The sequence below is a fragment of the Theropithecus gelada genome, chromosome 4 (genome assembly GCF_003255815.1).
Source record: "Theropithecus gelada isolate Dixy chromosome 4, Tgel_1.0, whole genome shotgun sequence".
Classification (NCBI taxonomy): domain Eukaryota; kingdom Metazoa; phylum Chordata; class Mammalia; order Primates; family Cercopithecidae; genus Theropithecus; species Theropithecus gelada.
In genome coordinates, this window is record NC_037671.1 from 116,826,603 (window position 1) to 116,854,330 (window position 27,728).

General features: G+C 42.4%; 1 protein-coding gene across 1 annotated transcript; it reads right to left on the reverse strand.

Annotated features, from left to right (window-relative positions):
- Nucleotides 1-367: 367 nt before the first annotated feature.
- On the reverse strand, nt 368-27,728 carry GINM1 (glycoprotein integral membrane 1). Its single transcript, XM_025381878.1, has 8 exons — nt 27,429-27,728; nt 20,594-20,653; nt 20,334-20,430; nt 13,335-13,486; nt 12,319-12,475; nt 11,574-11,704; nt 9,715-9,878; nt 368-1,376 (listed from the first exon to the last, which is right to left on the reverse strand). Exons 1-8 carry the CDS (start codon nt 27,546-27,548, stop codon nt 1,265-1,267), a joined length of 993 nt encoding a protein of 330 aa, XP_025237663.1. The 5' UTR covers nt 27,549-27,728; the 3' UTR covers nt 368-1,264.

The window sequence follows — 27,728 nt, forward strand, 5'->3', positions numbered from 1 at the left end:
TCTTGGATAATGTTTTCAAAATGATGGGTTGCAGTAAAAATATTTTTTAATAAAACAATAGAAACTATCACATAGTGAGAGATGAGTTATATGTACTCATTCACATTGTAAAATATTAGTATGTCAATATGAGTGATGGTTTAAAAAGGTAATAAAACACTTTTAGGGTAAACAGCACTGTATCTAGAACCACAAGACCAAGGGCACAATCTAACTCATGGTATCATTGGACTCATTCAATTTGAGCCATGCTTTCAGCCAGTGTAAATGAAAGTATACCTACTCCTGCATCTCGGTCATTCTTACCTGGGCAAAGGTTTTATATCGGTGTAACCAAAACGGCTATACTTTTTTCCTCAAAAAAAAAAAAAAAAAAAAAAAAAAGTTTATTTTGGAGTGAGAACGTGTCATACTACTTTTAAATCTTGGCGCATTCAAGGTAAGTAGTCTTGGTACAGGATACAATCAAATCATGATACACTTCAGTGATTTTACAGTGAGTCACACACTTCATATAAAGGCACACTAAATAAAAAAGTGTTAAGTTCTTGAGCTTTTAAATTAGAATTTTATAAAGTGCTTTTCATAAAGTCTTATATATTATAGTAATTAAGTGGATATAATTCCCTTAACAAAGGCACCTTGAAAAGTTATTGGCACATGAGATTTTGTCTGGTCTTTTTGTTTTCTTTTGATAATTTCAAAGTCTCTTCACATGTCTTCTCTTCCACTTTCAGTTTTCCTTAACAATTCATCATATGAATAGCCAGCCCTTTTAGAGAATAAGGTCAACTTTTTTTTTTTTTTTTTTTTGAGATGGAGTCTTGCTCTGTCGCCCAGGCTGGAGTGCAATGGCGTGATCTTGGCTCACTGCAGCCTCTGCCTCCTGGGTTCAAGCAATTCTCCTGCCTCAGCCTCCCGAGTAGCTGGGATTACAGGTGTGCACAGCCACACCTGGCTAATTTTTGTATTTTTTTTAGTAGAGACGGTTTCACCATGTTAGCAGGATGGTCTTGATCTGACCTCATGATCCACCCGCCTTGGCCTCCCAAAGTCCTGGGATTACAGGCGTGAGCCACCGCGCCCAGCCGAGAATAAGGTAAAGTTTAACTTGGCACTGTAAAGGTCAATTTTCAGGCAGTCTTAGAGTTTAGCAGTTTCTCTAGTGTATAAACTGATTCTTAACGATTTAAAGAAAATTATATTCAAGTGGCAAATTTGGAGGCAATAAGCTACTTTGGAGTCCATGATATGAAACAGCGTTTTAAATACATGTTTTATCTTCAGGGTTTTCAGCTGTTTTCTCAGGACCATCTGGATATAAGTTGATAGCTGTCACAGGTATGACATCCACTTTATCCAACTGAAGAATTCCTCTGAAATAGAAAGTGATTAATTACTATCAAAATTAAATTTCCTCTGCCTGTAGTTTGATAGTGAGAAAAGGCTACTTCAAGGTTATAATATATACCTAAGGGTAGGTGCTTTTGCTGCATTCTATTTAAAAATTCATAGTGGTTGTACAAACTCTGAGCCCAAAGTCACTTCAACCAAACTGGCTGAGAGAATAGAAAGGCATCGAGGAAGTTCATTATTTCCTATTTTAGGGAAGAACAGGGTAAGTATATATCTCCAAGACAGAGTTAGGTTCCTAGATACACCCTGGCTGAGCAAAAAGCCTAAGCCTAAGCCCCTTTCTAAACAACACTCACCACTAGAACACAACCTTAGGTCTTTAGATTGTGTTGCTCTTTTTGTTACTTAAAATCTCTGACCAGAGAGTACGTCTTTGGATTGACTCTAGGACCCTATATTGTAAATTTGGTGTTATTCTAATAAGAACACCAACAGAGGTTAGTTGTTTATAGAACCAAACAGATTCTAAAGTTCACAGGGGAGTAACTGCAAGAATAGCCATAAGATTTTTTTTTAAAGAACAATGGGGAGAAGACAAAGTTGCCTTAACTAGCTCTCTTTATTAAAACACGATAGTAGGTCAGGTGTAGGGACTCATACCTATAATCCTAGCACTGTGGGAGGCTGAGGAGGGCAGATCACTTGAGCCCAGGAGTTCGAGATCAGCCTGGGCAACAGGGCAAAACCCCATCTACTAAAAACAGAAAAAATTAGCTGGGCGTGGTGGTGCACACCTGCAGTCCCAGCTATTCAGGAGGCTGAGGTGGGAGGATCACTCGAACCCGGGAGGTGGTGGCTGCAGTGAGCCGAGATCGTGCCACTGCACTGCAGCCTGGGTGACAAAGTTAGCCCCTGTCTCAAAAACAAAAACAAAACATGAGAGTAAAAGTGTGCTACTGGCACAGGAATAGACAAATAGATCATTGGGACAGAAAAGAGTCCAGAAAAAGACTAACATATATGGAAATTTAGTTTATAATAAGGTAACATTCTAAGTCAATGAGAAATTACTAATGGAAAAATGGCCTCTGTTTGGGAAATAAAATGAGAACTCTAGCTTTAAAAGTATACAGAAAAGTAATGCTAAAAAATAAATTTTGGCCGGGCGCAGTAGCTCACGCCTGTAATCCCAACACTTTGGGAGGCCAAGGCGGGCAGATCACTTGAGTCCAGGAGTTCGAGGCCAGCCTGGCCAACATGGTGAAACCCTGTCTCTACTAAAAATACATAAATTGGCTGGCCGTGGTGGTGCACACCTGTAGTCCCAGCTACTTGGGAGGCTGAGGCAGGAGAATCGCTTGAACCCGGGAAGCGGAGGCTGCAGTAAGCAGAGATTGCGCCACTGCACTCTAGCCTGGGCAACAGAGTGAGACTCTGTCTCAAAAAATAGAAATAAATAAATTAATTAATTTTAAGAAAATATAATGGCTGGGCACAGTGGTTCATGCCCTTAGTAATCCCATCACCTTTGGAGTGGGCCTACTGCTTGGGCCCAAGGAGTGCAGCCTGAGCAACATAATGAGACGCTGTCTCTACACAAAATAGTTTTAAAAAAAAATGGCTGGGCTCACACGTGCAATCCCAGCACTTTGGGAGGCAAGGCAGGTGGACCACTTGAGGTCAGGAGTTCGAGACCAGCCTGGCCAACATAGTGAAACCCATCTCTACTAAAAATACAAAAATTGGCCAGGCATGGTGGCGGGCATCTGTAATCTCAAGCTATTCAGGAGGCTGAGGCAAGAGAATTGCTTGAAACCAGGAGGTGGAGGTTGCAGCAAGCCAAGATCACACCACTGCACTCCAGCCTGGGCAACAGAGCAAGACTCTGTCTCAACAACAACAACAATTAGCCAGGCATGGTGGCAAGTGCCTGTAGTCCCAGCTACTTGGGTGGCTGAGGCAGGAGGATCGCTTGAACCCAGGAGGTCAAGGCTGCAGTGGACCTTGATAGCACTGCCACTGTACTCCAGCCTCGGCAACAGAACAAAACCCTGTCTTTAAAAAACAAAAAACAAACAAAAAAAGCCCCACAATTTTAAGATAGGAAAGTCTGGCCTACTTAGTAGGCAAAATAAAAACCCTAGATGCCATAAATAACATGAATTGCTTAGACTTCGAATTTAAAGCTTTTGTATGATATGAGATACCATAAATGAGCAAAACACAAATGATAGGCTGGGATCAGTAAAAAGAATCTGCAATGTGCATTATATATGTATAATAGACAAAGAGCTCTTATATAATAATAGTTACAAAATGCAACACAATTGAAAAACGGCCAAAGGCTCGAAGTAAGCAAGTCATGAGAGAATCATATATAACCAATTATCACAAAGATGTTGAACCCACCCAGACCTAAACTAGCAAAGATGCTAGTAAGATGAAAATGCAAATTAAGATGAATTATATTTTTAGTAGCAAAACCAAAAAAGATTATCATCAGGTTGTAAGGAGTTAATACAATTACTTGTGACCCAGTAATTTTGCTTTTAGGAATCTATTGTACATAAATACACATGTGTAAAGAAATATATGTGCAAGAATATACTAGAACATTACTGGGATTAACATGAAATTGGAAATTATGTAAAGTTAGAGGAATGGTTTTGTCAAGGTATATCTATACTGTGGAACACCTGTGATATTGTGACTTGTAGGTTCCTCTGGCTTCCTGGAATAGCTCCTAAAGCCCTTAAATCTCCGAAGTGGTAAGTGTCTTTTGGATGCTAATGATGACTGATGGTGGAGGGGGGCGGAGATCCTGGATAGCCTCAACAGGGGAGCTGGTTGCCAGGGGTATCAACCATGAGATCAGTCCCATCCCCCAACCTTGAGGAAGGGAATGGGGTACTGAAGGTTGAGTTGATCACCAGTGACCAATGATACAATCAATCATGCCTGTGTGATGAAACCTGCAAAAAAAACCCCAAAAGGACTAGCTTTGGAGAGCTTCTGGATAGCTGAACACACAGAGGTATGGGGCCTGGATAGAGGTGCACCTAGGGAGGGCAGGGAAGCTCTGAACCCCTCTCTCCCTTCCCATATCCTGCCCTATGCACTTCTTCCATCTGCCTGTTCATGTTTCCTTTGTAATAAACCAGTAAGTGGAAGTGTTTCCCTGAGATCTGTGAGCCGCCCCAAAGACGTCCCAAGCAAATTAAGCAAACCCAAAGAGGAGGTCATGGGAACCTCTTTAACCCAGCTGGTCAGAATCTGGGGCTTACAACTGGCATCTGAAGGGGGACAGTCTTGTAGAACTAAGCCCTTAGCCCGTGGGAATCTGAAGCTATGTCCAGGTGGAAAGTATCAGAACTGAAAGAATTACAGGACACCTCGCTGGTGTCCACTGGAGAATTGGTTATTGGTGGGGAAAAATCCACACACACGTATTGGTGCCCAATGTGAAGTACTCCAGAGTGTCAGAGTAGGAAAAAACCAAAGTATTTTTCCTATCTCCTTTAGAACTATGCAGCCATAAAAAGAATAGGTAAGCTATACATAATTATGACATGTCAGTTAAAAATAATATTAAGGGCTGGGCATGGTGAGTGATGCCTGTAATCCCAGAACTTTGGGAAGCCAAGGTGGAAGGATTGCTTGACCCCAGGAGTTCGAGACCAGCCTGGGAAAACTTGGCTCTACAAAATATAAATTTAAAAAATTAGCTGGGCATGGTGACACACACCTTAGTCCTACCTATTCAGGAGGCTGAGGTGAGAGGATCACTTGAGTCTTGGGAGATTGAGGCTGCAGTGAGCTATGACTGAGCCACTGCACTCCAGCCTGGGTGTCAAGGTGAGACCTTGTCTCAAAAATAAGTAATACAAAATAAAATGGAATTAAAATAACTAAGGGGACAAAAAAGAATATATGTAGTGATAAGATAAGGTCTTAGGTCTATGATTCCCAAACTGCACTGAGGTCCCTGGGTTGGTGAGCACACTCACGGCGGCACCACAGAATATTATAAATTTTCAAGAGACTTCATGGGTAATACTAGTTTGAGGTTACTTCCTGGTTTTAACATTAGACTGCAAAATATTCAGTGAAGTCAATCTTTCCAAAGCTGGGTTTTGGTGGTGCTAGATTTGGAAAGTTTTTCCCCTCCAAACCTCATGTTAAAATTTAATCCCCTATGTTGGAGGTATGGACTAATAGGAAGTGTTTGGGTCATGGTGACAGATCCCTCATGAACAGATTAATGCCCTCTCTAGAGGGGAAGGGAATGAGTTCTCATTGTTCATTACCTGGAGAGCTGGCTGTTAAAAAGAGCCTGACACCTCCCTGCTGTTCCTCTTGCTTCCTTTCTTGACATGTGATCTCTGCACATGCCGCTCCCCTTTGCCTTGCGCTGCTGCTGAGTGGAAGCAGCCTGAGGACCTCACCAGAAGCCCAGCTGATGGCAGCACCATGCTTCTTGTACAGCCTACATGGTTCTTGTAGAACCATGAGCTAAATATATAAATCTCTTTTCTATATAAAGTAACCAGCCCAGGTATTACTTTATAAGCAACACAAAATGGATAACACAGGTGGTTACTATGATAAAAAGCAAATACTGTACAAAACTAACACTAAAAAAGAAATGAGGATGTCAATTTCCCACTGATGCCAAGGTATGAGGTATTGTGTAGTGCTCTATAGGCATTCACATCCCACTAGTACTTCTTAAATTAGTAATTTAAGAACAAAATTGCCAGGTGCTGTGGCTCATGCCTGTAATCCCAGCATTTTGGGAGGCTAAGGCAGATGGATTACGAGGTCAGGAGATCGAGACCATCCTGGCTAACAAGGTGAAACCTTGTCTCTACCAAAAATACAAAAAATTAGCTGGTCATGGTGGCGGGCGCCTGTAGTCCCAGCTACTCAGGAGGCTGAGGCAGAAGAATGGCGTAAACCCAGGAGGCAGAGCTTGCAGTGAACTGAGATTGTGCCACTGCACTCCAGCCTGGGCAACAGAGCGAGACTCTGTCTCAAAAAAAAAAAAAAAAAAAAGGACAAAATTTAAAAATCTTTAAATTTGTCTTTTGGCCTAAGTATAGGGGCATTAAAAAAAATTACTGGCACACTAAGGATACTGTAAACCAAGACAGTTTGGGAAACCTCTGTATTAAGTGAAAAATGCAATGCAGAACAATTAACAATCTGAGTTGATAAACAATTATTACTATCTAGTATACATTTACACTAGTACATAGAATTCGGATTTAAAATGTCAACTCAAACAGTTGACAATGACTACCTCTAGGTAGAAGAATAAGAATTGAAGAACAGAGAAGGGATATTTTCAGTTCATTGCTCTCTATAGTTCTCTATTACATCCTTTTCTACCAGGAAGCATCTGCAGTACAACTGCAAATTTGGTTTTTCATTTTATATTGCATCTGTACCTGCAGAGAAACCCATAACAAAACAATGGCAAAAGAAAAACATTACAACACCATTTTCTATGCAGGTATACGTAAGAAAGTTCAAAAAAAGTTTGGAACTTCCTGGCAGCCAAAGGGGAAAAAAAAATCTTAAATTATAGAATTTTTATTACAGGTCAAGCATCCCTAATCCAAAATCCAAAATGCTCCAAAATCCAAAACTTTTTTGAGTGCCAACATGATACTTAAAGAAAAATGCTTGGCCAGGCACAGTGTTTCACACCTGTAATCCTAGCACTTTGGGAGGCCAAGGAGGGAGGACGGCATGAGGCCAAGAGTTCAAGACCAAACTGGCCAACATAGCAAGATCCCATCTCTCTCTCTCTCTCTACATATATATACACACACCCACACACACGTATATATATTTATATAAAATATATACAAGTGTGTATATATATATTTTTTTCCATATATGCAAAGGAAATGCTCCCAAGAGCATTTTGGATTTTAGATTGAGGATGCTCAACCAGTAAGTATAACACAAATATTCAAAAATCCAAAAAAATCTGAAATCTGAAACACTTTTGGTTCTAAGCATTTTGGATAAGGATACTTCTGTATCAGAAAGGAATGGGAATGCCAATTCTTCAGTGGAAATATAAACTAAGAGGTGGGAGGGGCAACTAATATTTCTTTACTCTACAGGTGCTTTGCTTGCTTCATGACTTTGACTTTCAACAATCCTTCAAGTGAGGCATTAGTTCATCATTACACCTGAAGAAGTCGGAGGTTCAAAGACCTCATAAGAAGCAAGTGGAAAAGTAAATGTTCAAATTAGGTCTTCTTTTCCAAAAATCCTGTTACATAAAAGTATAATGCAATGTAGCTAAGCCAAGAACTGTGGTCATCTGCATTGAGATTTGTTTCTGTCAAGATAATTAAAATGACTAATGGGCCAGGCGGGGTGGCTCACGCCTGTAATCCCAGCACTTTGGGAGGCCGAGTGGGTGGATCACCTGAGGTCGGGAGTTCAAGACCACCTGGGCCAACATGGTGAAACCCCGTCTCTACTAAAAATACAAAAATTAGCCAAGCAAGGTGGTGCATGCCTGTAACCCCAGCTACTCGGGAGGCCAAGACAGCAGAATCGCTTGAACCCAGGAGGCAGAGGTTGCAGTGAGCCAAGATTGCGTCATTGCACTCCAGCCTGGGTGATGGACCGACACTCCAACTCAATAAATAAACAAATTAATTAAATAAATAAAATGACTTGGGAAAATACTAACAAAAATTCATTTTAAATTTTATTATAAAATAATTTTTGACTAAAAAATATACAAAAGGGAGTCAAAGTCAGTCTCTCCACCTCTGCTCTCATTCCCACTCATTAAAGATAACATTATCTCATTCCAGAAATTTTCCATGCATTTATATACACATAATACTTTTGTTTTACCTAAATGTGTTCATACCGCTTTGCCATATTTCCCCCCACATAATAGATTTTGGACTTATTCAGCCAGAGAAAATCTCATTAGCCCTCATTGACAAACAGTTAAAAGTGTTTTTATTTTGCTTTTACTTTTTTTTTTTTTTTTTTTTTTGAGAGGGAGTTTCGCTCGTTTCCCAGGCTGGAGTGCAATGGCGCGATCTTGGCTCACCGCAACCTCCTCCTCCCGGGTTCAAGCGATTCTCCTGCCTCAGCCTCCTGAGTAGCTGGGACTACAGGTGGGTGTCACACGCCCAGCTAATTTTTTTTTTTTTTTTTAGATGAAGTCTCACTCTGTCGCCTAGGCTGGAGTGCAGTGGCGCAATCTCGGCTCACTGCAACCTCCGCCTCCCGGGTTAAAGCCATTCTCCTGCCTCAGCCTCCTGAGTAACTGGGACTACAGGCGCCCACCACTACAGCTAATTTTTGTATTTTTAGTAGAGACAGGGTTTCACCATATTGGCCAGGCTGGTCTCAAACTCCTGACCTTGCGATCCACCCGCCCCAGCCTCCTGAAGTGCCGGGATTACAGGCATGAGCCACCAGGTCCGGGCTAATTTTTTTTTTTTTTTTTGATACGGAGTCTCGCTGTCTCCCAGGCTGGAGTGTAGTGGCGCCATCTCGGCTCACTGCAAGCTCCGCCTCCTGGGTTCACGCCATTCTCCTGCCTCAGCCTCCCGAGTAGCTGGAACTACAGGCGCCCACCACCACGCCCGGCTAATTTTTTATATTTTTAGTAGAGACAGGGTTTCACCGTGTTAGCCAGGATGGTCTGGATCTCCTGACCTCGTGATCCACCCATCTCGGCATCCCAAAGTGCTGGGATTACAGGCGTCAGCCACCACACCAGGCCTTTTTTTTTTTTTTTTTTTTTTAGTAGAGATGGGGTTTCACCATGTTGGCCAGGATGGTCTCGATCTCTTGACCTCATGATCCACCTGCCTCGGACTCCCAAAGTGCTGGGATTACAGGCATGAGCCACCGTGTCCAGCCTCTTTTGCTTTTATTTTCTATTACAAACAATGCTGCAACGAGTATCCTGCTTGTCTACTGAAATTAACTACATTTTAAACTGACACTCTGGGGTTGAAAATACATCACGAAGTCGTCTGGTTTTGCTCACCTCTGATCATACACTTGCATTTTCCATTACACATATTTGTTTCCTTCCTCCGCTACTAGATTTTAAGTTCTTAGCAGAGTTTGTCTTACTCACATCTGAATCTCTAAGAATGTCCTGATTCCAATAGCTATTCAATAAATGTGTTTCAATTTTGCTAATATTGGAAGATGGGCTAGAAAAACAGTAGGTATTATTTTCCCTCCCATTTGTCTTACCCTCTCTAATTTTTATATTTTCTACTTTAAAACATAGCAAATATGTCTCACTTTTTAATCATTAAAAATACTAACATTTCAAAAATAAGAAATACTTACTTGTATTCAGAAACTGGGAAAAGCACCTTTAAGATGGTTATTACCACAGCTGCTCCTGTAATTCCAACCACCATGATGTTCAAGAACTGAAAGAATACTGGGAAAACACTGCTCCAGAACCTACACAGATCTTTTCTAAACTTTTCCATCCACTGACACATTACCTGAAAAAGGAGTTTTGATTAGATATGCAAGTTGCATCGATCTCTAAGAATAAACTTTAAATTTTTTAATGTTTTAGCTTTGGGATGATGAAAATATTCTATATTTTGATTGTGCTGGTAGTTACATGGGTGACTACATTTGTCAAAACTAATTGTATACTTTAAACGGTGCATTTTATTTTAGAATGTACCTCAATAAAGTTACTTATAATTTTAAAATGTGTTCTAACAATACAAGCACAGAAATGTTAATAGCCTGTAAAATTATTTATATTGTTTTCTAATTACAAATCAAAAGAAAATAATTGCTAATTGACAAGAGATTCGTTAGGCTAGTCCATTATAAATGAAATGGAGCAGAGTCAACTATCTGTTTCCAGTACCTAGAGCACAACAGAAAGAAGAGAAAGACAAACATATTAATAGCTTTTAGAACAAATGGGAAGTTCACTGTGTACAAAACATGTTTCTATACTTTAAGAGTGAGAGAAGAACCCAAGGTGGGCACTCATGGCATGGGCTATGAAGACAGTCTGCTCTGGGGCTGACCTGCTAAGGGAGGTTAGGTAGACAGGGTAAAGGTGCTACAGTCCACACTGACCCCAAATATGCAATCCTGACCTTCAGTGAGAACTACTACTCCTTTAAGACCAACCATAGACCCTGCTCATTTAAAATGAATTTTGGGTAGGGGCCTACTTAATACACACAGAGATATCAGGATACTCTCTGAACCCATGAATATATTCCTAGTAAGCAGTATAAATGTCACAGGTAACATTCGAGAAATTAGTAGGTGCTAATGCATATTTAGATGTAGTACCCAACTTATTTAATCCTTATAACAACTTCATGAGATACTACTTTACACTACTATTCAGATTAAGTGGGTGCCCCACTGTACAGATAAAGAAACTGAGGTTAGAGAGATTAAGAATTTGTTCAAGGATGGCACAGCAGCTCATGCCTATAATCCCAGCACTTTGGGAGGCCAAGGTGGGTGGATCACTTGAGGTCAGGAGTTTGAGATCAGCCTGGCCAACATGGTGAAACTCTGTCTCTACTAAAAATACAAAAATCAGCCAGGCACGGTGGCATGCGCCTGTAATTCCAGCTACTTGGGAGGCTGAGGCAGGAGAATCACTTGAACCTGGGAGGCGGAAGATTAAGCTGAGATCACACCACTGCACTCCAGCCTAAGTGACAGAGCGAGACTCCATCTCAAAGAAAAAAAAATTTTTTTGTTCAAGTCACATAACTAGTCTGCGGCAGAACCAAGTTTCAAGCCTGGGCAGGCTGACTCCAGAAAGTACATTCTCAACCACCTGAGCTGAATCACTGGGCAAGATCCTGAGGGCACAATGCACATGTGTGTATGCAAGGTAGCAGGTGCAGAATAAACACAGAAATCTGGATATGAGAAAGAACTGTGGAATTGATAATTCTAACCACATGAAATCCAGCACCTTGATAATCATGATCTGACTACAATATTATTAAACAAAGCTTGAAGAGGAAAATAGGAATACCTAAAAGTATCACATTAAGACCAAGATGAGTCCCTTATCACCAATGCTCCATGGTTCCATTTTCATAATTTCCACTCCATTTTAAATGCTAGATCAATTTTCTTCATCATAACCATGAATGCTTATGATAACACCAAATAAATACAACACCAAATACTTGATTTACCTTATATGAAGATGGAGGCTCTGCTCTGAGAGGAGTTTCAGGTAACTTGCCAGGTAAAACATCTTCATCTACAGTGGTTTCCACATTCCTGATAAGATACTGGCTGGTGGTCTGCAGTGAACTAACACTTTCTACCCAGGAGAAAGAGCAACATTACCAAAATGCTGGTGTCTTATCCTACTAGACCTAAGATTACCAAACCAATAATAGCATTTAGGATAGCAAGAACACATATTTTACCATGGGAGAAAAAATGAACATATCTGAATGTTCACTGATTTAAATGCCAGAAGAGAGCTATAAACGAAGACATGTATAAGGAGCTAAAGCAGTTATGATTCTGTCACATAGAAAGCCAAAATTTTATAAGTTCTACGTTTCTGTGAAAAAAGGAATAGTTCTTCATCTGAATGAACCTTTACAATAGTCTTATTACATATTTTGTGATCAGTACCCAGAGTAACAGTAAATAATTACTGAAAAATGTCACTATGCAAACAGCACTGATCACATTCTACTAAGGCTCAAAATAGAGTCCTAAAATCCTTAAACGGACATATGAAGCAACACATGTTATGAAGCAATTTTTAAAGAAGCTCATTTCCAAACATATTAACTATTAATTAAAGATCAATAGCAACTTTTGCAAATAGTGTAAAAAACAACAAAGTTCAAGAGTATATATAAAGCTACCAACTAAATAAATAATCTCCTTAATACTTTAAATAATGGTCTTTTAAGTTACCTTTTTTGGAGAGGTTAGGAAGGGTAAATAAAATGTCACTGTCTCGAGAAATAGAGTAGAGCATGCTTTCTTCCAAAGGGAGGGTATAGTTTGAATGTCTGAGTATTCCCTGGTTCTTAACTAAAATATCAATTTCAGTGACATCCTTTTGTTGAACCTGTGAAAGAAAATATAATTATTCTTTATTTTAAATAGTGGCACAGCCCCATAAAAATTTAAAAGCAAATTTTCCTCCCAGATCTATATAACTAAAACATGTGTCCTATTCAGATAAATTATTCTTTCTTTTTTTTTTTTTGAGATGGAGTTTCGCTCTTGCTGTGCCCAGGCTGGAGAGCAATGGTGCGATCTCAGCTCACCGCAAACTTCGCCTTCTGGGTTCAAGCGATTCTCCTGCCTCAGCCTCCCGAGTAGCTAGGATTACAGGCATGCACCACCACGCCTGGCTAACTTTGTATTTTTAGTAGAGACGGGGTTTCTCCATGTTGGTCAGGCTGGTCTCGAACTCCCGACCTCAGGTGATTCGCCTGCCTTGGCCTCCCAAAGTGCTGGGATTACAGGCGTGAGCCACCATGCCCAGCCGACAATTACTCTTTATTTCCCCGTACTCCCACTTTGGGGCACTTAACTTGCAACTTTAATAATATTCCTGTCTGCTTTGACACTTACTACTATAAGCTTAATCTCGATTATACTTCATTTACACACAGAGACTTCATTTACCATAGAGGAAATGGTAGCAGAACTATGAGCCAAATTGAATCTCTTTCCTTACTTTCTATTTAATAATGTCCATACATTTTAAAGTGATATAAACTTGTGTGAATATGGGAAATTTAAAAAATACATTTCAAATGCTAAAATAAATATACAAAAATTGTAAATAATTGGATATAGGCAACATTAGACACCTTTCTTATCAAGTCAGAAACAAAATAACTGAACACATGCATAATACCTAGCACAAATCTAAATCTTTATAATTTAATTCCCAATTAATAAACATACTATCTTACTTGTTTTCCATCAATCTCTACTACCTCTTCTTGAATGACAATTAGCTGCAAACTGGAACCAGATGTCATAGGCCACTCATGAACTAAAATCCTTACACTGACAATTCCAAAATATTCTTTTTCCTCCAAATTTTCAAGATTTTCATTCTTCACTATAAAAAAAAAAGTAGTGACAACTTTGAACAAAAATTACCACCAAATTTGTTACTGAGTTTGATTATTTTGATGACATTTACATGGAACAAGACAGTTGTAAACCAATTTCTTTGGCTTTCTTCATCCCTGATCTCAATGCCGTTTCAGATTTATTAAAAACAAAGACAATCTGACAAATCTTTATGACTGCTTACACTCATTTGAACGGGCAAAATGTGTTGATCTTTAGACTTTGTATGAAATACCACACTAGCAACATCTTTCCTTTTTTTTTTTTTTTTTTTTTTTTTGAGATGGAGTCTTGCCCTGTCGCCCAGGTTGGAGTGCAGTGGCGCCATCTCAGCTCACTGCAACCTTTGCCTCCTGGGTTCAAGGGATTCTCCTGCCTCAGCCTCCCGAGTAGCTGGGATTACAGGCTTGCACCACCATGCCCAGCTGATTTTTTGTATTTTTAGCAGACGGAGTTTCACCATATTGGCCAGACTGGTCTTGCTAACTCCTGACCTCAAGTGATTCACCCACCTTGGCCTCCCAAAGTGCTGGGATTATAGGCATGAACCACCTTGCCCGGCCCATCTTTCCTATTCTTTTACACAGGTTGGCAAGGAGGAACCAACAAGGCATAACTATAAAGCCAGCCAGAAGATACAGTCAATCCCATGTTTTAACACAGTAAGCACATACATTCATCCATTCATGTATCCACAAAATCCTGCGAGAAAAGATGCCCAAACAGTAAGAACATTGAGTTCTTTTCTCAATCCTTTCCCCGATAAGTGACTCATTACTATTAGAGAAAGCAGGTATGGGGAAAGAGGGTCGGGGAGGTCTGTCATTTCTCTCTGGTAATGGATAATGGGGTAGGACTAGCTATAGTCCATGTTCTTCTCTAGCTAGGAAACCCCTACTCCTGCTCCAGTAGAAATGGGGTATAGTACCTGCAACTGGTTTATAGAGCCAATGGTTACTCTATTAAGGTAGAAGTGCTATCGAAAAAAAGCAACATACACCAATGCACCCGCCACAGATGGAGCATTTTGTTTCTATCCCTCAAATAATCTGAAGATTATTTGCCAAATGGGAACCCAGATGTACAATCTGAATGCACACCCAGCTGTTTAATCTGATTCTGTGCTTCTATAGGGCTACTTCCTTTGTCTGGAATATCTCAATATCTAGTTCATTAACTACTTACTATTACAAGATGTACCTACCTGTTCTCCCCTGCTTTAGTCCCCCCTCCAAACCATTCAGACAACAGTGCCAGGCTCATCTCACTGTGACGTGGTTTTCAGTCCACAGCCTCCTGCTCGTGCACCTTTAGTGGCACTTCTGTGAGGTTCCCAGTCCTCTAACTGGTCGTCCTCAGGCTCCTCATGTGGCCCCTCACTGCTCCTCTCTCTAGTGTGCCTGCCTAATCCTTCATGCCCTTTGAAAGGCACCACTGCCAAAGGTACCCCTCTCTCATGGTCCATCCCCACGTTTCAACGGACCATTACACTCGTGGGTCTGCCTCGCAGAACAGCAGGTGCTGTGTCACCATGTCCGTAAGCCCAAAGACTAGGGTACAGGAGACTCAATGGGTGAGAAAATGCAGTCATATAAATACACCCAAGTGGCAATTCTTCAGCCTGCAAATTTGGTGCCCGATATAGTTTGGATGTTCCCCCACAAATCTCATGTCGAGATGTAATTCCCAATGTTGGAGGTGGAGCCTGGTGGGAGGTGTTTGGGCCATGGGGGCAGATCCCTCATGGCTTGGTGTTACAGCACCCCCCTGCCACTCTCGCTCTCTCTTGCTCCTGCTCTGCCACGTGAGACACTGGCTCCCCCTTTGCCTTCCACCATGAGTAAAAGCTTCCTGAGGCCTCCTTAGAAGCTGAGCCGATTCTGGTGCCATGCTTCCTGTACAGCCTGCAGAACCATGAGCCAATTAAACCTCTTTTCTTTATAAATTACCCAGTCTCAGGTATTTCTTTTTTTTTTTTTGAGACGGAGTCTCGCTCTGTGGCCCAGGCTGGAGTGCAGTGGCCGGATTTCAGCTCACTGCAAGCTCCGCCTCCTGGGTTTACGCCATTCTCCTGCCTCAGCCTCCCGAGTAGCTGGGACTACAGGTGCCCGCCACCTCGCCAGGCTAGTTTTTTGTATTTTTTTTAGTAGAGACGGGGTTTCACCGTGTTAGCCAGGATGGTCTCGATCTCCTGACCTCGTGATCCGCCCGTCTCGGCCTCCCAAAGTGCTGGGATTACAGGCTTGAGCCATCGCGCCCGGCCTCAGGTATTTCTTTTTTTTTTTTTTTTTTGAGACGGAGTCTGGCTGTGTCACCCAGGCTGGAGTGCAGTGGCGCGATCTCGGCTCATTGCAAGCTCCGCCTCCCGGGTTTACGCCATTCTCCTGCCTCAGCCTCCCGAGTGGCTGGGACTACAGGCGCCCGCCACCTCGCCCGGCTAGTTTTTTGTATTTTTTAGTAGAGACGGGGTTTCAACGTGTTAGCCAGGATGGTCTCAATCTCCTGACCTCGTGATCCGCCCGTCTCGGCCTCCCAAAGTGCTGGGATTACAGGCTTGAGCCACCGCGCCCGGGAGGTATTTCTTTATAGCAATGTGAGAAGAGCCTCATACAGTACCTCTAATACTGAGTAAAATTAAATAAAAAACAACAAAGCCCTTCATATTCTGACTTCCTTACTGTGGTAGGCAGCTTTCAAAAATGCCTCTCAATGACTCTTGCCTCTAGGAGTCAGACATTTCTGCAATTCCTTCCTCAAGTGGGCTGGACCTAGTGACTAGTCAGTTAGTTACCTCTCTATCTATCCATGAATGAGACAGTCTTTTTTTCTTCTTTTTGTTCTTTTGAAAGAGACAACCTTGCTATCTTGCCTAGGCTGGTCTTGAACTCCTGGCCTCAAGTGATCCTACAGCCTTAGCCTCCCAAATAGCTGGGATTACAGGCACGAACCATTACACAGAGCCTAGTGACTTGTTTCTAACATACAGAGCATAGCACAACTGATGGAATGTTACTGCCACAATTAGATTATTAAAGACTGTGACTTCTGTCTTGCTAGAACTCTTTTTCTTACTGGCAGTCTCTCTTGTGCTCTCAATGATGAAGCTAATTTGTCACGTTGTGAGACACTCTATGGGGAGTTTCATGTGACAACGAACTGAGGAAGGCCTTCAACCAATATCTGGTGAGGAACTGAGGCCTCTGTTCAAGAGTTCAGAAGGAACTGACTCCTGCCAATGACCACATGAATGAGCTGGGAAGCAGATTTTTCCCAGATGAGCCCTGACATGATGGCAGCCTTTTGAGAACCATAGGACCCCGCTAAGCCAAGCTCAGATTCTCGACCTACAGAAACCATGAAATAATAAATACTGTCTTAGGCCACTGATTTCTGGGTTAAACTGTTATGCAGCAATAAATAACAAATACACCAACTAAAGAAACAGTTTCTTTAAAGAATTAAAGAAGATTTGTTGTTGCTGCTGCATCTAATGTTTTGAAGATTCCTGTTGTAACTGGGTAAGATGAGCATTTATTTCAGTTATCATAGAAACAAACTCAGTGCACTGACTGGGATGACTAAAATATGGCCATAAGAGAGGAGAGAGGCTGCATTCCACGTCCTGTTTCCAGTGAATACAACAACAAAAGAATTATTATTTCAATAGTACTAGCATTTCCTTTCTTAGCTACCATGGATTAGCTTGTAGTACACCAACCCTCTTGCAATGAACCACTTGCAAAGATCCGCTAGAAGATGTAAAAAAATACACACCCACATATACACACAAAACCTATATCTGTCTAGAGGCATCAGAAGCTAAAGACGGCCAGCACTTGAAGGGCCAAGAAAAGAGCTCCCTGAGGTGAGCACAATATCCTATGTGACTTCCTCCCCCGAAGGCATTTGCCAACTCCCAAGCAGAACAGGTAGAGAGGTTGAAAAGCTGAGTAGAAAGCAATGACTAGGAGGCAAGAAAGCTTGACAAAGTGTCTGGCAGTCTCACCCAGCAGGGGAGAAAATAAAGTGTTAAAACAAAAATGCTAAGCTATGCTTCCATAGCCAGCAAAAATAGCCTTCTAAAATGAAGGCAAAGAGATGTTTTCAGACAAATGAAACCTCAGACCATTCACTGCTAACAAATCTGTACTGAAGGAAATACTAAAGGGAATTCTTTAGGCCGAAGGAAAATGACAACGAGGGCACAATGCATGTGTGTGAGGGTAAGGGAGGAGTTGCAGAATGTACAGAGAAACAGGGATAGAAGAAATAAATTTGGAACTTGAAATTCCAACCAAATGATATAGAGGGGAGCAAAGATAGGAATAAAGAGCAATGAAAAAGGTAACCATGATTAACATGAATACTGGACTGCATAAAACAATAACAATTATGTCACATGGGGTTTAAGAACACAAAGAGTTAAAATACATAATAATAACGCAAAGGCAAAAAGGGAATAAATGGAATTTAAGTGTTCTAAGGTTCTTACATTGTTTGGGAAGTGATAAAAGTACAAATTTATTTATTTTTATTTTTTAAATTCATTTTTTGAAACAGGCTCTCACTTTGTCACCCAGGATGGACAACAGTGGTATAGTCACAGCTCACTGCAGCCTCTATTTCCTGAACTCAAGGGATCCTTTCGCCTCAGCCTCCTAAGTAGCTAGGAAAACAAGCCTGTGACACCACACTGGGCTCATAGGTTTCCCTATGTTGCCCAGGCTGGTCTCGAACTCCCAGGCGGAAGTCATCCTCCAGCTCTGGCCTCTCAAAGGGCTGGGAATACAGGCATGAGCAACCATGCCCAGCCAAAAGTACTAATTTATTGGTAGCAAGGGTAACCACTAAAAGAACAGTAAAATTATGTAAAACCAAGACAGAAGGGAACTATGATACCAAAAATAATTAACCTAGATGAAGGCAAAGGGGGAAGAAAAAGAAACACAGAACAGTTGGCACAAAGAGGAAACAAGAAGGAGGATTTAAATCCAAATGTATCAGTAATTTTATTAATGTAAATAAGTTAAAATCCCTACTAAAAGACAGACTGACAGAAACAACAAATGGGCCGGGCGCGGTCGCTCACGCCTATAGTCCCAGCACTTTCGGAGGCCGAGGTGGGCGGATCACCTGAGGTCAGGAGTTCGAGACCAGCCTTGACCAACATGGCGAAACCCTATCTCTACTAAAAATACAAAAATCAGCCAGACATGATGGCGGGCACCTGTAATCCCAGCTACTCGGGAGGCTGAGGCAGGAGAATCACTTGAACCCAAGAGGAGGAGGTTGCAGGGAGCCAAGATCGTGCCACTGCACTCCAGCCTAGGTAACAAGAACAAAAACTCCATCTCAAAAAAAAAAAAAAACCTATGTATATTCTTTGTATTTGCAATTTCATCCAAATAATATGGCATATTCCAATGCAACGTATCTGCTTACCTTTAAGCAACTCAAAATTTTTAAAGGTTAAAAAGAAAATGTTCTACTGACATAAGGATAAGGGTAGAGTAAACTGAAAACTAGATAATCAGACAATTCATTTTCTTGGCTTTTGCTATCCGATTTACTACCTTTATGCACTTTTTTTTTTTTTTTTTTTTTTAGCCAGGGTCTCACTCTGTTGCCCAGGCTGGAGTGCAGTGGCGATCCTCCCACCTCTCAGGAGTAGCTGGGACTACAGGCACACATCACCACACCCAGCTAATTTCTGCATTTTTTGCAGAGACAAGGTTTTACCATGTTGCCCGGGCTGGTCTCCAACTCTGGGCTCAGGCAGTTCACCCGCCTCAGCCTCCCAAAGTGCTAGAGCCACCATGCCCCACCTCTATGCACATTCTTACATCAATATCAACTTACCAGAAATGCAGTTTCACCAATGCTGATCTTATGGAAAATAGTGAATATGCCAGAAGCAGCCAATATAAAATAAGAATAGAGTTTTAAACACATTAGTGTTATTGTACATTCTGATTGTGTGTGTGTGTGTGTGTGTTTTAGAGATGGGGTCTTGCTCGGTCACCCATGCTGGAGTGCAGTGGCATAATGATAGCTCACTGCAGTCTCAAACTCCTGGGATCAAGTGATCCTCTTGCTTCAGTGATGTATATTTTTACTTTATTTTTATTTTTTTTTGTGACAGAGGCTCGCCCTGTCACTCAGGCTGGAGTGCAGTGGTGTGATCTCAGCTCACTGAAGCCTCCACCTCCTGGATTCAAACGATTTTCCTGCCTCAGCCTCCCGAGTAGCTGGGATTACAAGCGCACACACCACATTTTTAGCAGAGACGGGGTTTCACCATGTTGACCAGTTTAGTCTCGAACTTCTGACCTCTCGTGATCTGCCCACCTCGGCCTCCCAAATTGTTGGGATTACAGGAGTGAGCCACCGCGCCCAGCCTATTTTTACTTTAAAATGGAAATATATAACATCCAAAAATTGTTTTGCTAATTTAGTATTATTAAAAACAGAACAGGCCAGGCACAGTGGCTCACATCTGTAATCCCAGCACTTTGAGAGGCAGAGGAGGGTAGATGGTTTGAGGGTAGGAGTTCAAGACCAGCCTGGCCAACATGGCAAAACTCTGTCTCTACTAAAATTACAAAAATTAGCTGAGTATGGTGGCACATGCCTGCAGTCCCAGCTACTCTGGAGGCTGAGGCATGAGAATCATTTGAACCTAGGAGGTGGAGGATGCAGTGAGCTGAGATCGCACCAATGCACTCCAGCCTGGGTGACAGAACAAGACTGTCTCAAAAAACAAACAATAACAATAACAAAAACAAACAAACAAAAAAACAGAGCAATTATGGAAATAATTTAGTAGTACTCACCTATCAAAGTCTGACAGCTTATTCGGGTTACACCACTATTTACAGGTAAGTCATTTACATACACCTGTCCACTCTCATAGGTTATGTTAAGAACAACCTTAAAATAAAGCAGCATACACATTAATTCCAATATTTATAAATAATAGCAAACTCTTCATGTCAAAAAAGATTAACTAAATTAGATATGCAGGTTAAAAAAATCAAATAAGCTGCATAGCACTTAGTTAAATTATATATTAAAACCAGAAAAGGAGACAAACCTGCTGTTTAGATATGTCCCCATCATCTTTCAGTGTAGTTACATTAATTCTGATGCCGTCCTGTAAAACAAGTATTGTGTAAATTGGATAGGTCTACATCTCACAGATTGAGAATAACATGGCTATCTCTTTTCCCTCCAATTATATCTATTGTACAATCACTTATAACAGCATTAAGAGAGTTTAAAGGACCATCTTTTCCATTTTATAGCCATTTTTCCACCCTTACTTACAATTCATATTTTTTATAATTTTTTTTTTTTTTTTCCAGAGAGTCTCACTTTGTCGCCAGGCTGGAGTGCAGTACCGCGATCTCAACTCACTGCAATCTCCGCCTCCCAGGTTCAAGCAATTCTCCTGCCTCAGCCTCCCGAGTAGCTGGGATTACAGGCATGCACCACCACACCCAGCTAATTTTTGTATTTTTAGTAGAGATGGGGTTTCACCATGTTGGCCAGGATGGTCTTGAACTCCTGATCTCGTGATCCGCCCGCCTCGGCCTCCCAAAGTGCTGGGATTACACACGTGAGTCACCATGCCAGGTCTAATTTTTTATAATATATATTTTTTCTATTTACTTGTGAAAAGTATCACATGAGTATATAATATGCAAATGTAGAGTTTAAAAGATAAGCACTCCTGTAAGTACCACCGAGGATAAAATATAAAATATTACCCCTGCCTTGGCAGGCTCTGCATAATTGCCCTGTATCCCCCCAGAAGGAATCCTACACCCAATTCCATTTGAATCATTTCTTGCTTTTCTTTATAGTTTTACTACCTGTGTGTCTCTCTCTAAACAATATGTTGCTTAGCTTTATCTGTTTCTGAGCTTTATGTAAGTGGGATAACAGTATATGTATTCTTCCCTAACTTTAGCTGATACTGTTGATGCACATAGCTATAATCACAGTAGTCCATTTCTGACTACCAATTTACTTATTTACTCTACTACCCATGGACATCTGAGTTGTTTCCGACTTTTTTGCTTTTATAAACAAAATTGCACTGACTTTTTTTTTTTTTTTTTTTTGAGATGGAGTCTTGCTCTGTTGCCCAGGCTGGAGTGCAGTAGTGATCTCGGCTCACTGCAATCTCCGCCTCCTGGGTTCAAGCGATTCTCCTGCCTCAGCCTTCTGAGTATCTGGGATTACAGTATCTGGGATCACCACGCCTGGCTAATTTTTTTATTTGTAGCAGAGATGGGGTTTCACCATGTTGGTCAGGCTGGTCGCAAACTCCTGACCTCGTGATTCACCCACCTCGGCCTCCCAAAGTGCTGGGATGATGGGCGTCAGCCACACCTGACCAAAGTTGCACTGACCCTTTCTTGAGTGTGCTTCTTATACAAGTATCTGTAGTGCTCCAATTTTATTGCCTCTCAAGGTATGATCAAAAGCAGTATACCCAAATATTGAAGATGACATGCTTTATATAGAGAAGCAAGCACTATTTTAAGAAGTATTTACCACTGACCACAGGAACTACAATCTGTCATTTGTAAATCAAATTTTTTCCTAAGTTTATTCACAAATAGACATTGTTATTCTAGAATAAAAACAATATTCCTTTCTAATACTTTTTCTTTGAGGTTGTATTAACTTAGAAAATAGGAAAACTGTTCATAAACATCAAAAAGAATATACAAGTACATCTGCTGGCCCTGAGTATCCTCAATACTTTATATATAATTTCCAATAAATGAGAGAATAAGACTGGTGAAATTTCATGAGGTTGAGCTCATTCCAGGAATAACTTGTGGAACAGGATTCATACCACACAAGACCCACATCATACATTTAGAGTGACTTTGGTTCACTTCCCAACTAGAAGCCTAGGAAGCTTTCCAACTAGCAATTCCTCAGAACTAGCCGGCTTTCTCCTGGACCACCTTGATCTAGAGGGTTAGAATCAATAGTGCATCTAAAACAAATCAACATTCAATGAGCCATCAGATTGACAGCTATATTGTTTTATGTCCAAATTCAAGTCACATGGATCTCCTCTGCAAACTAGAGAATGTATTAATTATAAACTACTATTCTTCTAACAGCCCAGAAGTAAGCCTCCAATGTTGTTCTAGGAAACCATTTTATAGCTTCGGCCGTTTAGCAGTGAACATACACAACATTGTTAGCAAATTACTGAACTTTATATATATATATATATATATATCTCTCTCTCTCTCACCTACCTAGTAAAATTACAGAGTTTGAAAAAGACAATTAACAGACACAAGCATACTATATTTTCCAGAGAACCAAGTTCAACGAAATTCTTTTCTGATATTTCTGAATGACTTCACTGCAAAAGGGAAGCACGCTCCTTACTGCCTCCTGACCAGGAGTTCAGAGCCAGGTCATATTTATTGTTCTTGAGAACTTCTGATTGAACTGGAAGTTCAGGCTTGTGAGCCAGGGTTGCATATACTTAGAAAGTGCTTGGGTGTTGCAGGAAGTCAGGGACCCCGAACGGAGGGACCTGCTGAAGCCGTGACAGAAGAACATAAATTGTGAAGATTTCATGGACATTTATTAGTTCCCCAAATTAATACTTCTATAATTTCTTACGCCTGTCTTTACTACAATCTCTGAACATAAATTGTGAAAATTTCATGGACATTTATCACTTCCCCAATCAATACTCTTGTGATTTCCTATGCCTGTCTTTAATCTCTTAATCCTGTCATCTTCGTAAGCTGAGGATGTATGTCACCTCAGGACCCTGTGATGATTGCGTTAACTGCACAAATTGTTCATAAAGCATGTGTGTTTAAACAATATGAAATCTGGGCACCTTGAAAAAAGAACAGGATAACAGCAATGTTCAGGGAACAAGGGAGATAACCATTAGGTCTGACTGCCTGGAAGCCAGGTGGAACGGAGTCATGTTTCTCTTGTTACAAAAGCAAATAGGAAAAATATTGTTTAATTCTTTTTCTCAGCAAGGAACAGCCCTGAGAAAGAGAAAGCATTCCTGGGGGAGGTCTCTAAAATGACCGGTCTGGGAATGTCTGTCTTATACATTTGCAGATAAGGGACAAAATAAGCCCGGGTCTCCCGTAGTTCCCCCGGGCCTATTAGGATGAGGAAATATCTGCCTAGTAAATTTTAGTCAGACTGGTTGTCTGCCCTCAAATCCTGTCTCCTGATAAGATGTTATCAATGATAGTGAGTGCCCAGTGGGACATGAAACTTCAATAGCAATTTTAATTTCGCCCAGGTCCTGTGATCTTGCTCTGCCCCCATTTGCCTTGTGATATTTTATTGCCTTGTGAAGCATGTGGTCTCTGTGACCCACACCCTATTGGTACACTCCCTCCCTTTTGAAATCCGTAATAAAAACTTGCTGGGTTTGCGGCTTGGGGGGCATCACAGAACCTGCTGACATGTGATGTCTCCCCCAGACACCCAGGTTTAAAATTTCTCCTTTTGTACTCTTTCCCTTTATTCCTCAGACCAGCCAACACTTAGGGAAAATAGAAAAGAACCTACGTTGAAATATCAGGGGCTGGTTCCCCCGATACTTGGGGACACTGAAAAGTTTCTCCCTAACCATCTTCAATTCTTCTAATTCCTTTACTCATAGGATGCCCATTGGAGACACAAGTGGGTTCCTAAGAATAAAGGTAATAGACAGGTGGTTTAAAATATGTCTGAGTGAAATATATAGTTATGCATACAAGAAAGTAAGTGTCCTCTGAATGCCTCTCTTTGGTGACCAAGTTATTTTAATATTAGAAGAATTTACTATAAAGACTTTTATTTTTTGGTCAGGCATGGTGGCTCGTGCCTGTAATCCTAGCACTTTGGGAGGCTGAGGCAGGTGGATCACCTGAGGTCAGGAGTTTGAGACCAGCCTAGCAAACATGGTGAAACCCCATCTCTACTAAAAATACAAATATTAGCCAGGCATGTTGGCACGTGCCTGTAATCCCAGCTATCTGGGAGGCTGAGGCAGAAGAATCACTGGAACCCGGGAGGCAGAGGATGCAGTGAGCCAATATCGCACCACTGCACTGCAGCCTGGGGGACAGAGCAAGACTTCATCTCAAAAAAAAAAAAAAAAAAAGTGACTGGGCACAGTGGCTCACACCTGTAATCCCAGCACTTTGGAAGGCCAAGGTGGGCGGATCACTTGAGGTCAGGAGTTCAAGACCAACCTGGCCAACATGGTGAAACCCCATCTTTACTAAAAATATAAAAAAATCAGCTGGGCATAGTGGCGGGAGCCTGTAATCCCAGCTACTCGGGAGGCTGAGGCAGGAGAATCACTTGAACCTGAACCCAGGAGGCAGAGCTTGCAGTGGGCCCAGATGACGCCATTGCACTCCAGCCTGGGAGACAGACTGAGACTCTGTCTCAAAAATAAAAAATAAAAATAAAAATACAAAAATTAGCCAGGTGTGGTGGCACATGCCGGTGGTACCAACTACTCAGGAGGCTGAGATACGAGAATCGCTTGAACCTGGGAGGCAGAGGCTGCAGTGAGCCGAGATTACGCCACTGCACTCCAGCCTGGGCGAGACAGAGTGAGATTCTGTTTCGGAAAAAAAAAAAGGCAATCTTGTATAACCTCAACTTCTGACAACTGCATACATAAAAACCGAAAAATGCTTATAATCCAATAAATCTGAGTCATTGGAAGAAGGCAGAATTTTCCTGACTTCAACCAGTTTAATTTATATCAGGCTAGATATGAGGATGGACAGATGTGATAAAGCTAGTAATGTTAAGAGTAGTCTGGTTCTGCACTGTTCAATATGGTACACACTAATCACTTGTGACTATTTACATTTAAATTGATTAAAATTAAATAAAAATTTAAAAGCAGTTCCTCACTGGCACTGGCCACATTTCAAGTGCTCAGTGGCCACAGCAGTCCAGTGGCTACTCACAAGGTGAGAAAAGACATAACCATCAAGGCAGAAAGTTCTACTGGACAGCACTTATACAATACATGGGACCACTGTGAAATTCTTTCCTATTTGGAAATGTTTCACAATAAGACGTTGAGAAGACTTAGATCAAGGGACTTCAGTTTCCCACAAACACAGTCCAGGTAATGGGATTCTCTTTCTATTGTTCAGCATTCATTTAATCTGTGAAACTGTTCATTGTTGAGATAGGCTCTTGCTATGTTAACCAGGCTTATCAGCCAACACCCAACTCTTGGTCTCAAGCGATCCTCTGGCTTTGGCTTCCCCAGTACCTGGGATTACACGCGTAAGCCACTGCACCCAGCTTAATATGTGAATTTCCGAGTTTAGATCTGGACTTTCCAAAAGTGAAATGAAGGTCCAAGAAGGGAGAACTGAAATAATAAAATCACTAAGAGCCAGCTGACAATGCAGTGTGTTTTAAGCCTGCAGTCAAAATGTATTTTTCACAGATTATATAGACCTAAACATCGCTTGACACATAGGTGTCAATTATGAATCTTTAAAACTTGAAAAATGGGAAAATAATGTCCATATTTCCAGAACTTTTTAGAACTATTTCACTTTTATTTGGTCCCTTGGTGCCTGTCCATCACATTCCTATTGTTTAACCAGATGCAACTGTGATCCACATATAATTTCAGATATAGGTGGTTCTTACGGCAGGCAATGTCTGGCTTCTTGGAATGCCCTGAAGAACTGAGACATGCTCGTCATTTTTGTACCCACATGGGGTAATGTCATTATTCTAAAACGTTAAAACTTGCTTTGTTTTGTTTTTGTTTGAGAGGGAGTCTCGCTCAGTCACCCAGGCTGGAGTGCAGTGGCACGATCTTGGCTCACTTCAACCTCGGCCTCCTGGGTTCAAGCAATTTTCCTGTCTCAGCCTCCCGAGTAGCTGGGACTACAGGCACCTGCCACCACGCCCGGCTAATTTTTCTATTTTTAGTAGAGACGGGGTTTCACCTTGTTGGTCAAAGTGACATTTACCGTGCCTTTCACCTTTATATTTAGAGTGTTCGTATTCAAGTCTTGAGGAGTAAGATAAGGTGTACCGACATAGTCTCTTGTCATTCTCAGAAAACTTGCACTTTAAAATATTCAAACTTTTCCCTACCATTCTACTGAAAAAAGGCTGATCCTGGCCTAGGTAGGCACGACTCTACGGCAGAAATGGTGAGCATCAGCCACGTTTCAATGTTAGGATGCCTCGATTCTCCCACCTCAGCCGGCATCAGAAGCACCTGTAGGACTCGCCAACCCGGACTGCTGGGCCCCGCCCCCAGAGGACGAGCTGAGTTCCCAGCGGATGCCGACGCCGCCGATCGCGCCCCGCCGTGAGAACTTCTCCTTCAACATCCGACAAAAACACTACGTCGAGCGAGGGCCGGGTCTCTGCCTCTGCCCACCTCAGCCCAGCGGAGCCCCGCAGCCTCGGGACGGCGGGCCCTCGCGATCGCAGGCCGAGCAGGCACAGGTGGCCTGGAAACGCGCGAAGTGGGCAACTTCCACACCTCCCGAGCACGCAAACATTCCCTGCCCAAGCGCCGGCTCTACCCCGGGAAGGCGCCATTACGAAGGCCTGCGATCACCGGCAATCGCGCGCTTCGATGGCAAAGCCCCGTCAGGTCGCACGCCGGCTTGGACCGCCGGAGAGTCAGTGTGGGGTGGCTCGAGGCTCACTCACAGCGACGCAGCCCCAGTAGGTCCCTTCCCTCTTACCTCGGCCTCCCACGCCGCCCCAATTTCCTGGGGTGCTTCTCCCCACACCTCCTTCGGGGGCCCGGACCCCCGCCCCTGCCCACCGGTGGGATGTGGAAAGCGTCATTGTGGACTGCCCGGGCCTCCCGGAGGGTCGGAGTCGTAAAGCGGCCAGCCGGGTCCGCCCTGCCCTACCTGTGGGGCTCCGGACAGCGGCGGCGGCTCGGGGGCGCCCGTCGTCAGCCACCCGGCGGCGGGTAGCGCCACGAACAGCAGCAGCCGGAGGGCGAGCGGCCCCGTTGGAGCGCCCTCCATCTTGGACAACCGGGGCAGAGGGCAGCGGCGGCCGGGAGGTGAGGGCGGAGCCGGCCCGCGGGCGGGGCGGAGCTTCGGCGGGCGGGGCGGGGCGGGGCGGGGCGGGCTGTCCCCTTCCAGGGAGGCCGCGGAAGGCGCGGGGAGACTCCGAGATCCGGCTCGCCGGGGAAAAGCGTTTGC

What these genes read in the sequence shown, in the direction of transcription:
- GINM1 (XM_025381878.1), bottom strand. Translation starts at nt 27,548, where the DNA reads ATGGAGGGCGCTCCAACGGGGCCGCTCGCCCTCCGGCTGCTGCTGTTC. An exon ending in AAGCTGTCAGACTTTGATAG is followed by an intron (nt 13,487 to 20,333) that starts GTGAGTACTACT and finishes TTTTTTTTATAG; the next exon opens with TGAAGAATGAAAATCTTGAA. An exon ending in AGCCTCCATCTTCATATAAG is followed by an intron (nt 9,879 to 11,573) that starts GTAAATCAAGTA and finishes CTCCTTTTTCAG; the next exon opens with GTAATGTGTCAGTGGATGGA.